General features: G+C 56.0%; 1 protein-coding gene across 2 annotated transcripts in view; it reads right to left on the reverse strand.

Moving 5' to 3' along the window:
- Positions 1–14,453: 14,453 nt before the first annotated feature.
- The window catches only part of SDK2 (sidekick cell adhesion molecule 2), a 233,402-nt gene continuing 224,370 nt past the window's right edge, over positions 14,454–23,485 (reverse strand). For both annotated transcript variants that reach the window (XM_016143599.2, XM_016143598.2), the window contains one exon: positions 14,454–18,461. In XM_016143599.2, coding sequence (XP_015999085.2) covers positions 18,108–18,461 — 354 coding nt within the window. In that variant the 3' untranslated portion in view covers positions 14,454–18,107. The remainder of the gene's footprint in view (positions 18,462–23,485) is intronic.

Raw genomic sequence — 23,485 nt, forward strand, 5'->3', positions numbered from 1 at the left:
ACAAAACCAAACAAAAATATGAAGCTTCGATACCGACCTTGAAATTTCTGGCAAGCTCTAAGCCCCTGACCCCGGAGAGGATTTCAGATCTTATCTGCTCCTTTGGCGTAACTTGTCCTATAAGTCAGGGGTCCATGGCCTTCTTAGGAAGCCCCTCCCCACCCCAGCACTGCCCCTAGGGCCGCGCAGCAGGAGGTGAGCGGCTGGCGAGCAGGTGAAGCTCCATCTGTATCTGCAGCCGCTCCCCAGCGCCAGCATCACCGCCTCAGCTCCACCTCAGATCACCAGGCATTAGATTCTCATAGGAGCACCGGTCTCTGGGGCCAAAAAGTTGGGGACCACTGCTATAAGCCATTAGACCTGGGTAGTGTCCCAGGTGCTGGGGCAGGCACGCGGGATCCTTAGAGCTGCATGGGCCTGATCCCTGCCCCCCCCCACATGCACCCATCCACCCCAAATTCACACCTCCCAGTGTTTGTTAAGCATTGGGTTCTGGGCATTATAGCTCATATTAATTTGCCCTGGGCTTGAAGGATCTGTTAAGTTGGGAAATCCCATTTCTTTATAGAGAAGTTGGAGGCCCCAGTCACTCTGGCCTTGTGCTTGCCACGAGGTACAGCTCTGGCAGGTCATTGCATTTTCTGGAGTGAGCTGGTCTCCAAGGCCCCCTCCCACACCGATGCTCTGTGACTTCCGTCTCCATCCCGAGTTCTGCATGCCTCAACTTTTTCCCCGACTGGGGTTAGTGGAGATAGTCCTGGATGAACCCCTCAGGGTGTCACTGGGGCCTGATGTCAGCACAATATGGGGTAGAACCATGGTGACCTGAGGCCCTGATGCCCTGGGCTATTCACTGTCACCCCACTGGGCAGGGGCTCTCTCACTCCTTGGTTCCCTTTTCTTGGGAACCACCTGGAGCCCTTTCACAGGCTGGGCCCTCTCTGCTGAGCGGCCTGGGAAAAGCCCCAGGTTACCAGGCCTGGGGCTCAAGGCAGGGCCCCCACCACTGTGGGGGAAGGCCCAGGTTCCAGGCTGTTAACCTCCCCCTCTGGGACAGCCAGTGTACCTAGGGAGTAAAACAGCATGTCACCCCACGGGCTCCTGGGGGACAGGGTGGTGTCCGACACATAGCACATTGGCGAGATGGATGATCGAGCAGCGTCCGGGGCCCCATGGCCCTCCCTTCCCCCACTTACAACCCTGGACTCAAACTGACTTCTGTTCAGCAGGTCCCTCAACGGGCTCGCTGGGCCATGCACGGGGTCACACATCCGCCCAGGACTGCAGCTCCCAGGTGCTGTGTCTCAGAGGACTCCTGATGAGGGTTAGGGGATGGAGGAGATGCTGCTCCCCAAGCTGGTGGCTCACTGAGGGTGCGAGGCAGCCGTAGGGTGGAGCTAGGCCTGAAGAAGGTGCCGATGTGGGTTGAGGGGGTGTGGCAGAGCGGAGGCCATGGCGTTTACTGGAAATGGGTCCAGACGTGGGTCAGAACATCTGGGTTGTGCGACCTTGGAGAGTTCCCTTTCCTCTTTCAGTCCTGCCTGTAAGGAGGGCAGGGTAAGAGCCGGACCACAGGGGGCAGACGGAAACAAGGATTGGCACCTCGCTTTGTGAACTGTCAAGGGACGGTCCCGACGTAAGGGACCCCAGTTACTCTTCTGCTGTTGCTAAGTTTTGGCTTCTGGGTGCTGCGGTGGCTCCCTCCGTCTCTCTGCCAGGGAAAGGACAATGGCACCGGTCCCTAACACCTCACCTAGGAGTCCTGTCACTGTACGCTGTTGTGTTACTAACGCGCTGTCCCTGACCTCTGACCACCGAGCCAAGACGTCCGGAAGCTGGGAGATGATATTAAACATCTTGTGTATCTGGGAGGGAGAAAAAGATGAGCAAAGAATGATGCCACAGGAGCTCCGGGGTCCTCAGAAAACAGCAGAGGTCTCTGCTAAAGACAGCGAGTCTCAGGAGCAGGGTCCCTAAAAGGGATGTTCCGTGCGGTCCCCAGATGTCTGAAGCCCAGCGCTTCGCCCACCAGTGACCCCGGGACAAGCACGAGGCCAGCCTTGCCACCAGCAGAGGCCTCCCCTGGTGTTCCAAGGGCCCGAAGGTCTAGATTAGGAACACAGGGGCCGACGCTCCTGGGCTGGAAGCCCGACTGTCACTGTGTGACCTGAGAGAAGTCACTCGAGCTCCATGGGGCTCGGTGTCCTCATGCATAAGTGGGGACATGGGGGATTATGCAGGTCAGATCTCAGCGTAGAGCTGGGGCCACACAGACGGCTCCCCACACGGACACTGGCCTTTCTCAAATTAAGGGCCCAAGGGTGACCTCCTGGAACAAGTTCATTTGTGAGAGAGGCACAGGGCGGACTCACGCCCATCAGTGTTTCCCAGAATTGAGCTCACAGAAAAAAATCACCCTCATTATCTGCAAGAGGCAGTCCTGGACTGCCGATAAAGGAATCTGTCAGGCTCCGGGGGCTTACCAGAACTTTCTGTCATTCTTTCTGGGGAGGGGTGGGCGGAGACCCAGTCCCGTGGGAGGGCGGCCTGAGCTAGCCAGACAGCGTCCTGGGCCTCCGGAGAGATGGAAAGAAAAATGGACCGAGAAGAAAGAGAGAGCTTCTGATTGTGTTCAGAAAAGGCTCCTCTTCTCCCGAGAGCCTGGCTCGGAGGCTCGCGTGGCCTAAATAAGGAGCACTGAGAAAAGGCAAGATCACTGTCATTTGCGGAGCACTTTACCGTGGGGTAGGAATTCTGCATGTCGATCCCACGGAGTAGTTGCTATCCTTATTCCCATTTTTCAGAAGAAAAACAGAAAAGGCTGAATAAGTTGCCCACGGTTACGCAGCTGAGTCCAGGTCCTGCACTCGACAACCCTAAGAGGCCAGGCTTCGGAGCCCAGTTCCAGCCTCGAAGCCACAGGATGGCAGCAGAGGGGGTAGGTTCTCGCCAGCGTGCTGACCACGGCGGGCGAGGGGAGGTCGCCAGGGGACACGGGGCACCGAGCAGACAGGCTCCTATCTGCCCAAGAAGGTCCTCCATCATTTCGAAGAGAACCGACGCACCTGCTTCAAGGCACATCCCAGGAGGCCCCAGCGATGTCCCCTTCTGTTTTCGTCACCCCGCCTCCCCAAGCCCACGTCCACACCAAAGACCCCAATTAAGTCCCTTCCTGGAACTCCGCGCATGGCCCGGGGACGAAGAGAAGGATGGCTGTATCCGAAGGCATCACTCCGCATCCTCTCCGTCCCAACGTGAAGTGACACATCGGCCCAGATGTTCCAAGCGCTTAAAGAAACAGCGGCCTCAAGTCGGCAGGTTCTCAGGCCTGCGCATTTTGTTGGGGTGTTCACACGGCCTCCCTTCCCTTTGCACTGAGACGCCCCCCTCCCAAATCCCAGACCCTTGGGTCAAATATCCGATGTTTGCATACTTCTGCCTGACCCTGGCGTCCCCCTGTGCTTTTCCTAGTCCTTGGAGCACACAGAGGAAGTCCCCTCTGAAAGGACTTTGACAGACATCTGTCTTGTGCCCTGACTAGGCCAATCTGTTCCCGCTTTCAAGCCAGTGGGGTTGTGTCTTGAGTCAATGGCAGCGAAGAGGGGGTGAGAATGGAGGAGGGCCTCTCTGTGTCCCTTCTCACCTGGGGACGATGAGGAAGATGTGTTAGTGGGCTGGGTGTCATCGTCAACACTTGTCCCGGTGGCTACAGAGTTTGTTTTTTCTTCTCCAGAGTTTTCAGCTTCCTAAGTGTTGTTCTGTGTGTGCATGCTTGTGTGTGCATGAATGCATGCGTGCATGCTTGTATGTGTGCATGTGTGTGCATGCGTATATATGCATGTGTGTGTGCGTGTGTGTGTGTGCGCATGTGTGCACGCGTATGTGTGTCCTTCCTCTGCTCCTGTGAAGCCTTCGAGTCATAACAATAACTCTCCTAGCCCGGTGTCAAGGCTAATTTACGCTTCCCCAGCTTGATGGCTTGATGCCTCAGGACGCTTAGCTTTCTCCTCTCCCCAAGCCCTCTGTCAGCAACACAAGCCAGTCGCTCTCCAGAAAGCAGTAGTAGTTGAAGGCAAAAGACATGTTAGGTCAGCTAGCAATGGGGGGGTCAGTTTCAGGCAGCAGATCGCCCTGGGCCGAGGCCCCAGACCCAGATCAGAGCAGATTCTGAGTAGCAAGTGAAGTCTGGGCTGAGTGCAATCGAGGGAGTCCTCCCGCAAAGCGAAACAGCTCGTCCAAGGCCACCAGAAGGTAATGGGAAGAGAGGCTGGGCCAGGAGGCTTACGGGCCTTGTAATTGAATCTATAATAAATTAATTACATGGAAATTTGCAGAAGAGAATGTTCTCCCTTCTTTTGAACAAAGAGCTGAGCTAATGTTAGCAATCACCTAGGCCGCTTACTTTACAGACAGAAAATAAAATCCAGAGAGGTAAAGTGACTTGTTCAAGGTCATACAGCCGACTACCAGCATAACCTGGGACAAAATGTGAGTTCCCCTAACCCTGGACCAGTACTTGTTTGAAGATGCTCGTGGTCTTCGAACGTTTTATTTCTGTAAGCGAGGGAGCCCTTCCCTCTGCCCCACCAGGTGAATTGTATGAGACACAAAACAGATCAAGATGATCCTGCTTTGAAGTGGGGTGAGGATCCCAGAGCCCCATCAGCTTTACCTCCCTCCATCCAGTTCTTGGGGTGCTGCCGGGGGACACCCTAAGGCTTCTGTCTGAAAATCCCAACCTTAATCATAACTATAGTAAGCCCTCAGTATAGATCAGTTTCGGTAAGACACCAGGCACCCTTTTAAGGGTTAGACATGAATTTGCTCACTTGATCTCCAAAAAGCCCTGGGAGTCGCAGCACCAGGGGGGCCGCAGGCCTCACAGACTTCTTTGCAGAGCTCCCTCCTCTACCTGCCCTGGCGAACAGCATCCCTTGGTACCTGGGCTCTTAAAATGGGATCCCTGCTAGCTGAGAACGACTTGTGCATGGCCCATCTCCTGGACCATCTTGTCTTTGCACCTGAGCTCATCTCCTCCTGCCTCCTTCCCACCCTTTTTGTCCCACCTCTGCCTCCCACCATCTCGGAGAGTGGAGAAGGTGTGGCTCCAGGTTGGGCAGCTTCAGAGACCTGCAGAGCCCACAGGCCGCCTTGCTGGTCTTATCCAAATGCAAGCAGCTGGCCTGTGGGTGGGGTGCAGCCTGATTGTCTATTCGGTTTGACATACACAGTTACTATGAAACAAAACCCTTCCCGAACAGCCCTTTGATCATGTACGGGTCTCAGGAGTTTGGATTAGAGCACAAAAATAATGGCTCGTTTCTGCTCCATGGTGTTAAGGGGTCTCAGCTGGGAAGTCTTGAAGATGGGGCAGGGGTGGGGGTTGGAGGTGTCACTCAATGACTGCGGGCTGGAATCACCTGGACCACCTTCATTCACGCGTCTGGGGGTTAATGTGGCTGTCAGGTGGAGTCTCAGCTGGGCTGTCAGGCAGGGCACCTGTGTACGGCATCTCCATGTGGCGTAGTTTAGGTTTCCTCACAAGATGGTAGCCAAGAACAGGTGTCCAAGAGAACCAAGCAGAAGTTTTATGGGCGTTTGTGACTGTTAGTTGCCTAGGGTGTACCAGAACAAAGTACCACAAACTGGGTGACTTCACGAAGTTGTTCTGTCACCGTTCTAGAGGCTAAAAGTTCAAAATCAAGATGCTGGCAGGATTGGTTCCTTCCGAGGGCTTGGATGGAGAAGCTTTCCCACGCCTCTCTCTCAGCTTCCGGTGGCCTCGGGCTTTTCTTGACTTATAGATACAACAGTCTAATCCTCTGTCCTCACATGGCCTTCTCCCTGTGTCTTCACACCGTCTTCCCTCTGCGTATCTGTCTCTATGTCCAAATCTCCCCTTTTTACACGGACGCCAATCATATTGGATTAGGACCTACCCAAATGACCTCATCTTAACTTAATCATCTGTAAAGACCTTATTTTTAAATAAGGTCACATTACAGGTACTGGGGGTTAGGACTTCAACATCTTTTCTTTGTGAGGGGGACACAAGTCAACCCATGGCAACGATCTAGCCTTGAAAGTCACATAGCATCACTTTTGCAGGGGCCACAGGCCCCTCCCACCAGGTTCGAGGGGAGGGGACGTCGACTGTACCTTTGGATGGGAGAAGTGTCGAAGTTACATTATAAGAAGAGCTCACGGAACGGGAGATACTGTTGCAACCACTTCTGAAAGATATGATCTGGAACAACGATGCTTAAAAATACATTCTCTAGTTGCTAATATTTAAGCATCGGAGGATTTATATAATTTGGGTTCCTGAAGACTCAGAAGAACCTGGCCGCCTGGGGCTCCCACGTCCCCAGGCCGTGCAGCAGTCAGGGAGGGCGCTCCTTTGAGGAGGCTGGCGGGTTTAGGTGACCCGCTTCCCGCATCCCCCCCTTCTGCGGTCCAGCGCCACTTGCCATCTAGTCTTAGCTGAGACTTTCCTTAACACTCACCTGCTTCTCTCCTAGATGTCCTTGCTGCCTGTTCCTGAGGTCTGAGGGTGTCCCCGGGTCCAGGCCATGCGGAGGAAGCCCCCCCAGGGCAGAACCCCAGGAACCTCCCACCCTGAGGCGAAGTCATGGCGTCTTGACTGGAACAACTCCACCCCCATCCCAGGAGCCGGCAGAAATGAGCCGGCCTCTAATTCACAGCCCTCGCGTCTGCCGGACTGGTCCAGGCAGGAGGCCGAGGCCGGACAAGCACAGGCAGCTGGCTGATTACAGAGGGCAGGGCGGGGGCGGGGCGGGGAGGTGAGCTGGAAAACTGCAAACAGATGTGGTCAGAGCCACCCTCCTGGGCCCCACCGGTCCCCCCCTGCTCCGCCCCCAAGGATCTCCTTCTAAGAAGTGATACGGGGGTAACTTCTGAGGGGGCTGCCCTGACTTCCTGCCATTCTCATCCATCCGAGTGTTCTAGAGACTTCCCAGATCTTCCTTGCTACTGGCCCTTGCATCACATGCCTCTCAAGTACACAAGGCCAGGCTCATCTCCAGAGCCTTGAACTAGAGCCAGGATTGTCTCAGGGAAGGGTCCCAGTTCCGGGTCTCCCATTGGAGTGAGAGCAGGCCCCTCCGCCCTGAGGGGCACCCAGCCCCCTTCACACTGGGGCATGTGGTGTTTTTTGGCTGGTCCCCAGACATTGAGGGTGTCACTAGAGACCCCGGCCCTGTCCCATCTCGCATCGGGCAAGTTACGTTGGCCTCTCTTTGTTTCTGCTCCTGCCTTTGTAAGATCGAATGAATTGATTTATGTAGACTGCTTGGGAAAGTGTCTGGCTGAGTGTGAGCTGTTGTTTATAGGTACAGGAGTCCATGAAGGTGTTCGGGTGTCCTCCATCTAGCGTTGCTGTGCTTTTGGGTCTTAGTAGAAGCTGGGGGATGCGGAGCCTCGTCTCGCAAAGGCGTGCGGTCCCAGGCACCCTGAGAGAAGCCTGCCTGGGCTCCCCATGTACCAGGCACGGTGCCAGGCCCAGAACGCAGGCAGGTCCTGCCTCCACCCACACGCAAGCCGGCTGCACCCCTTCTGCTCCCCAGCTGCTCTCCGCCCCCCTGCGCTTACCCAGCCGGTGGCCACAGAGGGAGAGAGGCCCCCAGAGTTCTGGTCACCATCTGTGATTATTATTTTGCAGATTGGTGGTGGGTGAGGGTTTTTCCTGACCTCAAGGGAGGACTGTTGTTTGGCTCCTAGTGAGAGGTGGAAATAATTTAAGAAGAGGGGAGATCGGGGAGAAACAGGAAAACAAGCATCCCATAGTTGTCGATTTAGTTCAGGGCTGGCTGGCGCTTTTCTACAGAAATCTAAGACTGCTGGGGGAGAAGACAGGAGGTCGGGAGGGGCCTGGCCCTGGCGTCCTGCCAGCCTCTGCGAGTCTATTGAACTTGAACTCCCAGAGATGAAAGATGCACATGGGAGCTCCAGGCAGAGCGAATTACTCATTCCCCAGGGCTGCCAAAACAAATCACGGTAAACTGGGTGGCTGAAACCGACAAACATTTGTTTTCTCACAGTTTTGGGAAGGCTAGAAGTCCCAAATCAAGGCACGGGCAGGGCCTTGGAGACAGTCCGAAGGCTCTAGGAGAGAGCCCTTCCCGCCTCTTCCAGTTTCTGGGGCTTCGGCAGTCCTTGGAGTTCCTCGGCTCGTGGTGGCTGCCGCCCTCTAGTCTCTGCCTCCGCCTTCACGTGGCCTTCTTCTCGTGTGTGTCTCTGTGTCCTCGCCTCTTCTCCTAAGGATACCAGTCACTGGGCACGGGGCCCGCCCTAAGGCTGTATGACCTCATCTTGAGCTAATCACACACCTGCGATGACCCTTCTTCTAAATAGTCATGTTCCGAGGTTCCAGATGGATGCAAATTTTAGGGGGACACTATTCAGCCTATGGCAGCACCCTCGACTACCTGATCTGGGGGGGGGAGAGGGGTCACACCAGAACCTGACAGAGGTCCCAGGAGGTATGGACTTGACCGGAAGCCACTTGCTGCTGAGTAGCCCCTGAGCTAAGAATACTTGTATATTTTTAAATGATTCAGAAAAATATAAAAAAATAAAAAAACCTGGAATGATATTTTGTGACAGGGGAAAATTATATGAAATTCTCATTTCGGCATCCATAAATAAAACTTGATTGGGACCCAGCCAGGCGCATTCATTTACGTACTGTCTTCGGCGGCTTCCTCACTAGAGCAGAACGCTGCACGGAGACTCAGGAGCTGGAAAAGCCCGCGTGGTCGACTAGCTGGCCGTTCAGGAAGATCGTTTGCACAAGTGCGCAGAGCCGGCCGGACATCACTGCCCTGAAACGATGCTTCCTGCTTGGCCCGCCACCCCGCAGACTCCCCAGGCCTCCCAAGGGCTCAGGTCCGTCGGTGTCTGAACCCCGGGCGAAGGCCGCATGGTGGTCACGAGACGGGGCGTAGTGAAGCCAGCCGGGCCTGGGGGCCAGTCCTGGCTCTGACACTTCTCTGGCAGGTCCCGTCACCTCCCCCATCAGGTGTCCGTATCTGTCCCACGGGGAGAACGTGTGGAATTCTTGCCTTGTGGGTCTGTCGCGGGGATTAACCGAGCTGCATTGAACAGGCCTTCAGCACAGAGCCCGGCCGGCACAGCTCGGCTACTGCCATTGTTCTCCTACAGCTCTAGCTGACTCAGGAGGTTGCAGAGGCCACAGAAAGTCAAGGACCTTTTAAATTCTCTAATACACCAGAAAATCCCACCTATTCGGACGAAAGCTCGCAGCGAGCCTCTTTGGGTCTAACTCCATGAGAGAAGAGAGGGGGAGAAGTGCTTGTCATCACCTTGGGTGGAAGACTGGAACTTTCCATGGAAAAAGCAGCAGCAGAAGACTGGCACACGAGAGCGCGAGGGGGCCGGGCCCAGGCCGGGGGACGGTGCTTCTTCAGCTGCCGACCTGCGCCTGCGCCGTGGGGGTCCCTGTCTCCGCCCAGCCTCCCCCACCTGCCTCATGGGACCTGGCATCAGCACCCAGCCGTTCCTGACCCCACTGCGCGTGGGCGTGGCCTCCGTGAAACGCTCCTCAGACACCCCTAACCCGAGTGTCCTCCTGCCTTCCAGTGTGATCCACGTCCTCTGAGAGGCCGTTTTGTTCTTCTCCTGCTCAAAAAGCCCAGATCTCTAAGATTCAGAAGTTTTCTTTTGAGACGGTTTCGGAAGAGTCCCAAGGCGGGCGGAGCTCGACTCGTAAGGAGTGGAAGTCAGCACTGATGGAGCCAAATTGTGCCCAGAGCCAAAAGCTGTTGGATGACTCCAGAGAAGTGTCATTTTATCCATGAACGATGGCGATAATCCCTTGCATGTGTGGAGCGTTGCATGACTTACAAATTATGTTCACACATAATCGCTCTCCTAACACCCACACGCTCTTCGGCAAGGGACACAGAGCGGTTTTCAGCACCCCCATTTTCCGGAGCAGGAAACCGAGGTTCTGAAAGTTTTGCAGGGGTCCCCACCTCTGAGTCAGGTGACCGATTTAGCAAATAAGAAGAGAGGATGCCCGGCTAGATTTGCATTTCCAATAACGAATAATGTTTTAGGATAAATACGTCCCGTGCAAAATTTGGTTCGCATTTTGTCCCGCAGCCCTACCTGGACCCAGATGTCTTCATCCAAGGCCCGTGTTTTCTGCTGTATCAGCGCTGCTGACCAATGAGATTCCCGAAGGCGAGGAGCAGCGTGGGTTTCCCCCAGGTTTCTACCAGATGTCACAATCAGTGTTGGGGACTGAGAGCGGGGATGGGGACGGAGAGGTCCTCTAGAAGGAAGATGGCTTTTGGTCTCTTAGCAGCTTTGTTAACAAGGCCCCTCCTTCAGCAGAGTCTAGAAGGGCAGTGTCCTCTAGGCAATGCTGTGTGTCCCGGAGCCCTCCCTCCGTAGGGACAACCGGCCTGAGGACAGCACAGACCCTCCAGGGACAGGACACAGGGTCTGAGAGAGCAATCGGGGGCGTGGGCTTCTCTCTGGATGTGGGGTCGCAGGATCCCATCCTGGCCGGAGTTGAGGAGGAGACCCAAAGCTGGAAGAAACCTGACTTGCTGGTCTTTTCATGCCAGCCCCCTGTCCCAAATCACAGCCCGTGTCTGGGAGGTGGTCCCTCTCATCCTCCGAACCCTTCAACATGGCAGGCCCGGGGCCATCAGAAGGGGGCCAGGTGATATATGGATCAAGGTGAAATGGAGCTTTATTAATAATTACACCAGGATAGTAAGTGTCACCTGTGGGGACCCTATTCATCAGCCACTGTATCTGGGCCCCACGGAAAGCTGCTGAGCAGATCTCAAACCCTCGAGACCATGTTGCCACAGGCGGCTGGAGCAGAGCGGCAGGTGCAGCCAGCCCAGCCCCCCACTCCCCTGCAGCTTCTCCGACCCGAGCTTTGTGTGCAGCGAGGGCCAGTTCAGAGCCAGGTCGGTACTGGAGTGGGCTCGCGTCCATGCAACAACCTTCGGGCCAGAGCCCAGGGGTCACGGCCGAGGGTACCATTGCATCCAGGTCCTCTGGAGCAAGGGTGGGAGGTCGGCTTTGACCCCCTGGGCTCCTGGGGTAACCCCACCCTGGCTAAGCTCTGGCTAAGTAGTAATAAGCCCCACACACCGTGGCTGGGTTGGCTTCGACAGCCAGGGTTGGGAGGAAAGTGAACTGAACACTGTTTAGTAATTTCCGTTTCCGTCCCCACGGTACTGCTTAGCTTCAGAGCAATTGGCTCCACACAGCCCAAACGGCCCCCCAGTGGGGAGCGGTAGGGTCTCCCCAATTTCCTCAGAGCCTCTCAGGCCAGCATCTGAGAAGGGGGGTTGCGCCCCGTGCCCAGAGCCTTGTGGCGGGAGGAGGGGAACAGCTCACGTTGAGTCTGATGGAGCCAGTTGCCTTGACCAGCCTGGACCCTGACTGACTGCTCAGGTCCACCCAGGGCTCATTCCCCCCCATGACACTGCACAGTGACAGAACCTCCTCCATAAAGTCCAGACCAGCTGCCTCCTCTCTACCAGGAGCTAGGAGCCTAACAGAAAACCAGCCGTGGCTTTCTCCGTCTCTTGACTCCAGCCAAGCCTCATTGCCGAAGGGCTTTGCTATTGAGACTGGGAAACTGAAAGAAAAATTTAAAAAAAAAAACAACATCTCTAATAGTTCTGGACCTGCCCTTCCATGTGCAGGACAGAGAAACGAATATGGAGGTGACTGAGGTCGTGAGGGAACCCCTCGAGAGGTCACCTCCGACAGGTTATTTCCCTACCCTTTTGTTCCATGAATTTGATGTTGGAAAAGGCAGATGGACATTGTGCCCATTCCGCAGATGAGGCGGCAGAGGCTGGCAGAGGTTGAACTCAAGTTCCAGTTCCAGCTGGAATTTGTGGGAAGCCAGGTCTGCCGACTCCATGCTCTCTTTTTGGTTAGCCTCGCCAACCAAAAGCGCTTTTTCCACTTAGTAACTCTGGAAACTTTAGAAAAAGAACCTCCACCTAGTTCTGAGCGGTCTCCTTGATGTCTTCCAGGTGAGGTTACCTTTGCTCAGTGGAGAGGAGAAGTACTAAGGATAATCTGAACCAGGGCATGAAGTCATACCACGTTTCCTTGGTTTAGAAAGCTCCTTCCCTCCCCCTTCCCTTCCCCCTTCCTTATCAGCAGATTTACTTTCCTTTTTTTTTTCCCCCAATGTATTTATTTGACTGATAATAGAGTCAAAGTAATAGCTCAAAGTCAAAGTTCATGCCCTCTGGCCTGTGTGAGGGATGGGCCCATCTGGGATTAGAAATGAACCAGAGGAAGATAGGAATTAAAGAAGCCGATGAGACTCTCCTGGGTCTAGAACAAATGTGCTTCAACCACCTGAAAGACACCTTTTTGGTGCTCAAAGCCCCTCCTCTCAAACCCCATTATTTCTACTGGGTCTTTTCATCATTCTGATCGGTGGTAGGTTACTCAGTTTGCAAGTTACCATGCCAGAACCAGAACCCGTCCTTCTGACCCCAGTTCTAGCCCGTCTTCCAAGTCCCAATACTTTAACCAAACCCTCTCCAATCAATTTGAGTCGAGTTGCATCTCGTGTGGGGGGTGGGTTCCAAATTATGTGTAAGGTAAAGATTCGGCGTCATGTCGTCAAAATCACCCTTGAAAAGTCCTTACGCACCTTGAAAGTCGACCATAAAGTACAGAATGCACGGTTTGTATTGTAACGTATACAGGAGACACTCTCTCATCTGACCTCCTCTTAACCAACTAGCCATAGTAAAAGATTCTCTGTGTTCTACCTGCAAACCATGAGCGGTCCCTGCACGCCGAAGACTAAGAGCCCCGTACACTTCACTCCTGCAGAATCGAGCTGGATGTTTGCAAAGAGTCATTTATCACTGTTCCCAAACTTGTTTATGCCAGTTGTACTTTTTATAGTAATCACGGAACTTCATTAAATATGATGTAAGTGGCTAAGATAGGAATGCGAAAGGGGAATCGTCATTTCTTCGAAAATTACATTGAATGCTTTGTTTGGACAAGGCATAAGTTGCAATAAGAAAAGAGTGCTCTGAATTAGTCATGGACAAGAACTGTGGACTATTACGGAAAAATAATAAAGTCCGGGACTCTGCTTTTATAGCTTTCCATAATTTCCACACTGGTGAATCGAGATGCTCCGGATTTGCCTCTTTCTCCAATTTTGGGGGGCAGCAGTCTGCCCAGCAACTTCTCTGATGGGTCTGGAAAAAGTTGTTGGTTTTTCGGTGTGTTCTGCTTTTTACTTGCTGTTAGGACGCAGCGGCCACATCCAGGCTCATTACACGTGAAACTGGTGATTCCACTTTATTTCATGCTTTCTATACATTTTTTGCTTTACTTTGAAAAGGTAGGAGCTGGGATTCACTGAGGATGCGTTAGAGATGAGGTTTATATACGCAAGATAATAGAGAACTCTACACGTCAGGCCCATTCTCGGAAAAAGAAAAATGCTGTGGGCCAACGGTGACAGATTGTGAATGAATTTACATTTGTGAGTTGTACGTAAAAATAGAGCATGTAACGTCCATACGTAGACGTATTTAAAACTTTCTGCTTTGACGACATTTTGATTACACAGAGCAGTGTCTATATGAGTAGATGTCTGATGTACCTTACACAATAACGGAGACCATCTAAAAATAAATGTCCTCATTGAGCTGCGTTACATGGACTATTACACTCATTTTTCCTTCGCTCTCTCCGATTTGAATCCATCTGACTTAATTTGTGTGATGTAAATGCGGTGTAAGGAACACCGGATTCTGATAATTTCAGGGATTCAAGCCTTACCTGGAAACCTGGGTGGGTAACTAGGTTAATCAAACACCACAGCGGGTCTTCCTACATCAAGATCCTCAGGGCCTGGGGTGCTGGCTTTGCAGAAATTAAAATGAAAATGGGCAAAGAACTTGCCTTAAACTTATCAGGGAGGTAGCACGGACGGACGGACTTCTCGAGAGAATCAAACTGGCTTTTCCGATTCTTCAGGGCAAGATGCGTGACTCAGCTTCCCTCCTAGTGGGTCGTCAGGAGGATTCTATGAGTTAATCGGTGTAAACAGTGCGTGGCCCAGGGCAGGCTAGCTATCGCTATGATTAATCATTTCCATTTTGTCTCTAATTTAGCATAATCTGAGGCTCTTCTCCTAAAAGTGTAAGATAAAATAGTCCATTTCACTCGAAGTCACAGTTGCCCACTCGCCCACGAATTAAGAAAGCAAATAAATTGGGCCCTTGAGCACAGTGTGGCTAAAATTGAGTATTTGGGGAGCAGGTTGCTTGAACGTGATAGAGGGTAGGGGTCCTCAGTTACCTTTCAGGGAGGAGAATGAATGTAGCTTCAGAACTCCAAAAAAAAAACAAACAAACAAAGTTTATTTATTTATAAAATACCGACAAGTTTGACAGGACACGGGACTTCTCGTGGTATATATTTCAAATCAATTTCTTCTTTACTTTTCATTTAAAAAATAAACCTGCTAACAAGCTATACGACATATAGATATATATATATATTTTTTTTTCTCACAGACAGACACCTGCCATAATGAATACTCTCCCCATGATTTTTCATTATATCTTTTAAATCAAAAAAATAAAGATTTGTGTGGGTTTTCGTCTTTTTTTTGGAGTCTATATGAGTAAAGAAAAGCGACGTGTTGAAATGCTTTTGGTTATTCTTACAGAATCCGATGGAACGGGGGTGGTCCCAGGAGGGCCGCTGTGCTCGGCGTGGTGGTCAGAGTGGCACTGGGCAGGACCAGGCCGGGGCACTCGGGAGCCGGCGGCTGCTGCTCAGACGGTGCCCCTCCCCCCTCCCGCCCCCGGTCCCTCCGCCAGTGCGGGCACCTTCGGGTGGGCACCATAGGAAGGTGAGGGAAGCCCCTGGCCAGCCTGGGCTGCGGGACGGCTCTGGCACCTTTGAAAGCACTGCCCAGGGAGGTGTGGGCAGACAGAAGGCCTCGAGGCATTGTGCTCCGTGGGGCAGGCGAGGTGACCCGTTTCCTCAGACGCACGGCAGTGTCAGGTGCGGGACGGGAGGGCAGGCGGCCTGGGTTTGCAAGCTCCCTGGAGCCCCGGGAGGAAGGTGCTTCTGGAGCGCAGAGCGGCTTTTTGGTTCATCTGGGCGGTCTGGGGGCAGCGCTGGGACGGGCGGAGGCACGGCCGAGGGAGGGACAAGTGTGGGCTGCCGGGGGCAGCCTCAGATTTCCCGGGGCCAGGGCCAGGCAAGGCCAAAGGTGCCAGGTGGCCAGTGTCAGGTGGAGTCACATGGACGGAGGCCCTGGCATTGTCGGCCCAGGAAACCACAGGTCAGGTCGGCTCCCTGTGACCCGTGGGCAGCGCCCACCACACCGGCCCCCCGGGCAGCCAGGAGTCTGGGTGGGGGTTGGGAGCCTCCACTGCCCCAGCAGATATGTAAACAAAGGCAAAAAGGATGTCCTCTCAGAAATCCAGAGACCTGGGCTTCCGGGTGTGGCCGGGGTAGCGGGGGCAGCATCTCAGGTGGGTAGGGACTAAGCGTGAACGTTCGCCCTGGGCTCAGCCTGCCTCCGTGGGCTCCTCTAAGAGCGCTGGTTTCGCGCGGTGTCCTGGTCCCTTCAGACCCCAGCCGCGCCCCAAGTGGGAGCCACTCGGGCTGCCCGTGCCTCACAGAGGAGGGACAAGCCATCGGAGGGAGCCGCGAGGGCCTCTTGGCCGACACACACGCGACGTGTGTTCCGTGCGATTGTGCGTGTGCACGTGTGTAAGCCCGGGGCACCATGCCGTCCGCGCACGGATGTCAGCGTGGGTGTGAGCGAGCGCGTGGGGGCAGGCGGGAGGGCGAACAGCTTCGTGCACCGACCAGGTGACTCGTGAACCGCGAAGGACACGTGGCCTCGTGTGCAGCAGACACACACACGTTTGTACTCATCCCTGCGGCCCCCACAACCGCCCCTCACTGGGCCGGGCTAGAGTCACTCCCCAATGCAAACTGGGAACTTCCTTAAATGGTCAAACACACAACTGTTTAAAAAAGAGAGAGAGAGAGAGAGAAGATGAGCGGAAAGGGGATGCAGCCCTGTGATCACGCGGGCAGCTGGCTGCAGATGTGTTGCTATGGAGACGCCAGATGTGGACGGCGGACACCCTCGGGCCCGCGTCCTTCTTTGCGGAAAAGACTGTGCGTCCCAAGACCCTTCACAGAGAAGCCCTGGCCCAAAGAGCCGGGTCAGCCTGTCCGCTGAGCCGCCTTCCAGCTTCCCCAACCGTCCCCTGGGGGTCCCAGTGCGTGGGGAGGAGCCCGGGGCTGGGCGTGCCCTTCCCGCAGGCCCCTGGCCCTGCTGGCCTCCCAGGCGGGAGGGGTACAGGCCCTCTCTTCTCTTGGCTTGGTTCCCAAATCCACTACTCAGACCTCCCCTGACTAGTCTCCTCATCCTCCAACAGGGTGCGGCCTCCCCCGGGGCTCACTAGTGAGCCCTGCCCACTGAGGAGCCCTGTGCTGAACTGACCGTGTGGCCGGCCGGGGTATCTCCTCTCAAGAGGCAGGTGAACCTCCCCAGTTGTGGGGGCACCCAGGAAATGAGAGAGAAAGGCTCCCCACTAACCCCCGCCTCTGGATGTTGAACCTATGGGACGCTCCAGGACAGCGGAGTGGCTTTTTAAAGAACATTCCTTGGAGCAGACCGCATGTGTGTAAAAGCTTTGACTTCCCATTGGCTATGCTTGTCCCCTGGGCCCATCTGACCTGCTCCTCCTGGCTGGCCTGGCTACGCATTTCAGGAACCGTGTCCAGTTTGGACCGGCCCCTCCTCAGTCCAGGCCCCGGCTAGGCCGAGCCGAGCCTGGAAGTCATCGCTGTGGGGCTGGGATGGTCTTGACTTTGTAAACCTGGTGCTGAGCAGGCCAGGCAAACTCTGACAGCCCCGGCCCTCGACTGGGGCCTTGGCCACTCTGGGCTTCTGCGTCCCTTAGGAGGACAGGTGCCTTACCCACAGAGAGCTGCGGGGTGAGAGCGAGGGGGACGCGAAGGGATTCCTCTAGGAGAGGACCTCTAGCTCCTTTTCCTTGCAAACACATGGATGTGTGTCCAAGTTTGTGTCACAGAGGGAAGGTGTCTGTTCAGCGAGAGCGGCGTGTCTGCCATGGCCGTCCCTGGCCCCCACCTAGCTCCCCATCCCCGGGCAAGCTGGATTTCCCTGCCCGAGCAGCTCCCTTTTCCCTCTCCCTTTGAGGAGGGGGCAGGGGGGACCTGAATCGGAAGAAAGAGAAGTCCAAGCCACCTCCCCGGTGATGCACGACCCGTGTCTCTACCCTGTCCCCCGAGTTCTTCTCTCATCTGTGCTCGGGAAAGTGAATTCAAGGAAAGGGGTGGCTGGGCTCGGTGGCGGGGGTGTGGGGGGGGCTCTCCTGCACCCCTGGGGACCCTCTTCCTTGGATTCACAGAAAAGTTGTACGTTAGGAACAAGGAGCTGGCTAGGCGAATTCTCACCTTTTCGTTGTTTTCCTTTTTCTAAATAAACTGCGTGCTTGATGGGGGAGTTGAGCGGGGGGCGGGGGGGGGCGCTCGATGCCTGCCAGGCATGGGGACGCACGTGGCAGTGGCCGGGCAGAGAGGGAGGTGAGTTTCACCCCCAGGGATGCCCACCCTCGAGCAGCATCTGCCGGCAGTGGCCTGGGGCTCTAGCACGTGCCGGAAGGGGGCAGCGGTGAGATTTCCTTCCAGAAGCTTCTTCTCCCTTCGGCCACCCCCGCCTCCAGCCCTTAGCCTTCTCTCCTTCCCTCCCAGCCCACTCATGTCCACGGCAGCCGCTCCCCCAACTCCGTCCAGTCTTCGAAGGGGCCGCAAACCCCACGATCGCGAAGCTGCCCGGCCGCCGGCCACACGTGTCCCCGCGTGGGCTTCTGGTCCCTCCTTCTTGCGCCGGCCCCCGCTGGCCCTGGAATCTCTGGGAAAACAAACTCAGGAGGTGAACAGGTGACTCGGTGTCTTGGTGGTTTCGTTTTCTGGCAGGCGCCCGGGAGGGGTGGAGGGGGGAGTTCGGGGCCATTTTTCTTTCTTTTCCTCTTCGGACGTCAAACGAATGATGAAAATCCTGCTATAGGAGCCCGGGAGCCAGGGGCGAGGCTGCTGGGGGGGCGGTAGAGGGTGCTCTGCTGACTCGGGGGGTTCGGGGGGTTTTGGGGCGTTGGGGTCCGGCTGGCCTTGGGCCGAAAGAGGCTGCCCTGCGGGGCGCTGCCGCTGCTGACGATGGCGGCGCGGTCCGGCTCCCCGGCGTCGCTCTCCGGGTAGCTGTTCGCCTGGGCCCGCGAGATCCCCTTCTGCTGCCTCCGCCAGGAGTTGTAGTAGGTGGGGTCGCTGATGTAGTGGTTGACGAAAGAGTGGGCCTTCTGGTGGCTCAGGTCAACCTCATACTCGCTGTCACTTCCCTGGGAACAGAGAATCGGGCGGTCAGCGGCTGCACGGGGACAGGCCCGCGCGCTCAGGGCTGGGAGGCACAGAGCGACCACTCCGGTGTGAACTGTGAACGTCTGCTGGCCTCTTCCCAGCCCCCGATGGTGGGCCCCACACGGCCCGGAGGGTGTGACGCCCTCTTCCCTCTGCATTGCCCGTGGATCATCGTGGATCATCGGAAGACTTGAGTTCTAATCCCTTTATCGAAAAATCGAGGTGAAATTCACATCACCTAAAGGGAAGCGTTTTAAAGGGTTCAATCCAGCAGCATTTAGTACGTGTATAATTGTATGCAGCCATCACCGCTCTCCGATTCCAAAGCATTTGTGTCCCCCAAAAGCAAAACACTGTGCCTATTAAGCAAAACTCCCCGTTCCCCCCTGCCCAGCCCGTCCCCGGCCTTCCCCGGCAACCACCGACCCGACTCCCCCGTCCCTACAGCTCTGCCTGTTTCGGCTTTCATACGAATGGGATCACCCAAGGAGCGACTTCTGTGTCTGGCTTCTTCCACTTAGCAGAATGTTTTCGAGGCTGAATACGTCACGCCTTTTTATTTTGGGTATTTCTGAAGTTTTGACATCCGGGGGCCTTGCGGACAGGGCCGGTCAGTTCCCAGAGACGGCGAGTGGACTTTCATGCCCGGAGCCCACACCCCCACCCTCCAGTGTGTTCTCACACACAGACTCACCATCCCCTGCCCCTGACCACCCCGGGGCCGGGAACCCGACCACGGGAGCCCCAGGGTTGATCCCTGCCAGGCTAAGCCTGCTGCGCCGGCTTTGACTTTCTCGTGGGGGCCCCACGGGCTCCTGCCCAGGTCTCCTTCCTGCGCGCTCTGCCTCCTGGCTGACCCTGGGGCTTCCCCGTGTGGTCCTGCGCGCACAGCTTGTCTCTTTTGGGGGAACCGTTAACGAACTACATTTTCACCGGCGGGGCGTCTCCTACATTGGTCTCGCCACACCTGAATAATAACAAAACCTACATTTCAAAATAAAGGTTCGCGCACGATTTTATGAGAGTTCTAATCTTGGTCCAGGCCTCTGACTTCCTACGTGACTGGGGACAAAGCCAGGGCCAGGTTATAAGGTCTCCCCAGAGGCTCCCGGCACTTAATGAATGCTGGTGCTCACCCATGTGTGATCTACAATAAAAGCAACATTTATACCAATAAGCATGAGAAAAACATCAACGAAAGCTGAATTTTCACGCGATGACTACCCTGAAGCTTATAAAAAGAAACATATCTCATTATTCTTGGTGCCTTTGGAACATGTGTCATCTGCCTGTTGGGGGAAATCGGCACGAGACAAGAGTCTATCTGGGCTGTACAGTAAAATGGCATTGGGATCCCAACGGCAGAGCTAAAAATACCGTGCGCTCCTCCCCCACCCCGAGCTCCTTGCTTGCAGTGTTTTGAGAACTAAGAAGACAGCAGATGGGAACGCCCTTAGAACTCTCTGGAAGAGAGGCCCTCTGATTTTAGTGGACAGGGCGCGCACCACAAAACACCGCTCAGAAGACCACGCTCACGTCGCCGCGTCGCCCGGCTAACGTGTGCTGGGAGGCAGTAAATTCCAGCGGCCTGAGCAGAATGCACTTTGCAGAAAACCAGCAGCAAGAAAACCCAGCGAGTGAGCTCAAAACAAACGAGTCTGGGAGGACGATCGGTGGCTTTGCAGGTTAAAGACACTGAAGAGCTGACCTTGCCCTTGCCGGAAGGGTCTGAGCTATGTGAGATGTAACGATGTAACGCGCACGTCTTCTCAGGAACTCGAAGTCCTTTAGGCATCTAGATCCTCCAGAGAAATAGCTACAATGTACGGAAATATAATGATACCAACTACCGGGCCCGAGCTGGGGCTTACTGAATTTTCAAACCTCTGTGCTGTAGCTACTACTATCGCTACGTGAGCTTTGCCCACGGAAGTGATGAGCCGGGCTTGAGCTAACATCTGCCTGAGTTTTCCAAAGTGCACCACCTCCCCCCACCCCCACACACGCATGCTCTGATCTAAGTTCCTAGAGGTGACCAGACAGGAAGGAGACCCTTTCTCCCTCCCATGGGGATAAATACCTCCTAGTCCATCTGCTAATTTACATCCTCCGGCCCCTCCCCTCCCCACAGTCCTGCCAGCCTCCTCACCACCCCCAGCAGACACACCCAGGACCTCAATTTTGTCCCTGCTTTACAGGTCAGTGGTCGCGCCTTCTCTGCGGGAGGCGGTGCAGCACAGAGCAAGCCCCTTTCCTTGCCTGCTGCCCAGCTGCTGGCCCAGGAGGGAACAAAGGGGCCGCAGAGACCGAGACCCGAGGGCTCCATATGCCAAGGGCAGGGAGAGGGGTGGAGGGCTGGGGCCTGGGCTTGGGGCGAGGCCGGCCCCAGGCCGGAGACAGCTGAGCAGGAGTGGTGATGCCAGTGAGGCTGGAGTCTGGGGGTCCCTCTGGTCCCGGGGCGGTGAGGGTCTGTGAGTGTGGGTAAGAGCAGGGTGCCCCACGGCTTCCCCTACTGGTTAGGTCTGTCTCTCCGGGAGGGCGTCCCGCAGGACAGCGGGCATCGTTGCTGGTGTCACTGCTGGAGGCTCTAGAACTCCGGCCGGCCCTGGGGCCAGCCTCCGGGAGGAGCCCCCGAATCGCCGCGGGCAGGCCCCAGAGTGAACGAGTGCCTGGGGTCGGAGGTGACGGTGGCTTGGTGGCATTCTGATTCTGGCCCTGGGTAAGGGTGGACGTGTCGCTTGTCCTCTTTTGGCCTCGGCATCCTTGTCTATAATACAGGTCGGTCCCTGCAGTTCACTGGGTGACGTGAGCTACACGTGAGAGGACACCCTGAAGGGTGCTGTCAGGGGCAGAGAGAGGGTGGGCCTGGGTGGCAGGGGGCCTCGGAGCTCCCCGCGAGGAGGAGGAGGAGGAGGAGGAGGAGGAGGAGGAGGAGGAGGAGGACGCACAAGGGGCCCGGGGCGGGGAGGCTGACTCCTGCTCAGGCAGCTCCCTCCTCCCATCGCCTCCCTGACTGGTGGGGTGGGGCGGGGTGGGGGCCTCTCCCGCCCTCCCCTCCTCCTGGAGGTGCAAATGTCAAAGCCCATTCATCCAATCATCTTGAGTCCCACCAGCTGCCATCTGTTGAGCACCTACTGTGTGCCAGACACTCTGTGGGGCAGCATTCCTGATGCGGGTGATAAAGGGAGAGAAGAAAGAGCTGGGAGCCAGTGAAGCCAGCCTGCGGGAGCGGCAGGGGTAGCGTCTGGTCTTTCCCTGCCCCCCCCACCCCAGCTGAAGGAGGGGGGTCTCTGCACCAGCGACTGCTCTCCCGCCTCCTTCTCCGGGAACATCTGTTTCTTTTCTGGGTGGGGGCGGGGTGAGAAGAGAAGAAAGCGCTGGAGAGGGGATGGGGCGCGGGGCGAGGGGAGTGGGGGCTCCCAATCCCGCTTTCAACTCTCGCTGGGCCCTCAGCCCTGGGTAATTGAATGCAGCTCCCCAGTAACCAGCCAGCACAAAGACGGCCTTTCACGGGCCTTTCACGGGCAGCCCCGCCGGGCGGTCGGGCGGCTGCTCCAGCTCCCGGGCCTCTTCACAGCTCCTCAAAGCCACTCCATCAGCAATTACCGGGGTCTGGGGAGGCGGAGCGCAGACTCCAGGCCTGGTAATGGGAGCTGGGAGGGGGCCGGCGGGAGGGAGGACCCCGAGAAAAGATGGGAACAAAAGAGAGGGAGCGAAGGAAAGCCTTTTGCTTCTCTGCTCCTTTCCCGAAGCAGGAATTTCTGCATCGGGCTCAGCAGGCCCTGTGGAGAGTGCCAGACAGTCTTGGGGACCAGTATTGAGAACTGGGGCCGGGCAGGGTGCCCTCGTCCTGATGAATCTCACAGTCACACAGGAATGTGTTGTCACGGTCACAGTCGCCCCGTCTGAAAGCTGAAGCCCCTCTCGCAGCTGTGGTCCCAGGCACTCCCTGTGCCCGGCGCAGTCCTCGCCCCGGAGTGCGCTGAGCCTCTCCTGCAGGGGCTGCAGCCGCCTGGACGTTCCAGGTGGGGTAGAGGAATGTGCCCCCGTGAGGCACAATTCTGTCGGAGCTCTGGACATCTTGAAATCTCCGTCTTGAAATCTCCAGCTAATGTTTTTTCAAAAAGTTCAGCTTAGACACACACATGCTACCTATAAGTCCTTCCTTATAGGTCAAGTGACAGGCAATGTGTGCCTGCCCTCAGCTGTCAGAGATGCCTGTGGTCAGGGGGTTTCCCTGAGGTCGCTGGGGCACGGAGTGAGTTCAGGGTCAGCACCGGCCTCCCTGCCTCGACTTCTGCTCTGTGCTGGGCAGCCGGGCGAGGCCAGGCTGGGGCAGACACGCCCCAGAGCCAGCAGGACCTGGCTCTGAATCCCCACGGCCTGCACATCTGAGCTCTGTGATCGAGGACTTGCTGCTTCAATGCTCTGAGCCTCGGTTTCCCCACCTGTTAAGTGGAGATCCCCCCACTTGCACAGAGGGGCGGTTAGAGGTTAAATGAGCCTGTATTAAGCGTGCCTGGCACACGGCAGGTGCCCAAGAAGCAGCTCCGCCTCCTCCTCCCCAGGCTCTCCCTGCCCCGCCCGGACTGTGCTTCTAGCTTACAGACCTTGGACTTCCTGGGCCCGCGGAGGCCAAGCTAAGGAGAAGCAGGAGACGGGCCTCCCTGAACCGATTAGACTCATGGTCCAAGCCCATGGGCGAGAGGCAGACACTGATAACAGGTGGGAGCCACGGCAGAGGGCACGTGATGACAGGACACGACGGCTGCTCCCTCCTTCCCACAACCCAGTCCCGTTCACGCTTCCGGGCCTGGCTGAAAGGCCACCTCCTCCAGGCAGCCCTCCACGAGCCTCCAGGAGGACACGACCATCCCCCAGGATTTCTCACAGTGCTCTATCTGCCCCCATACCACAGGAAACAGGGAGCCTTTTGTTCCCTACTTTCCTCTCGAGGTTAGTTACTGCGGTGACAATGCTTTAAAGAGAAATGAACACATGATTA

Source organism: Rousettus aegyptiacus, unplaced genomic scaffold (genome assembly GCF_014176215.1).
Source record: "Rousettus aegyptiacus isolate mRouAeg1 unplaced genomic scaffold, mRouAeg1.p scaffold_m13_p_6, whole genome shotgun sequence".
Lineage (NCBI taxonomy): Eukaryota > Metazoa > Chordata > Mammalia > Chiroptera > Pteropodidae > Rousettus > Rousettus aegyptiacus.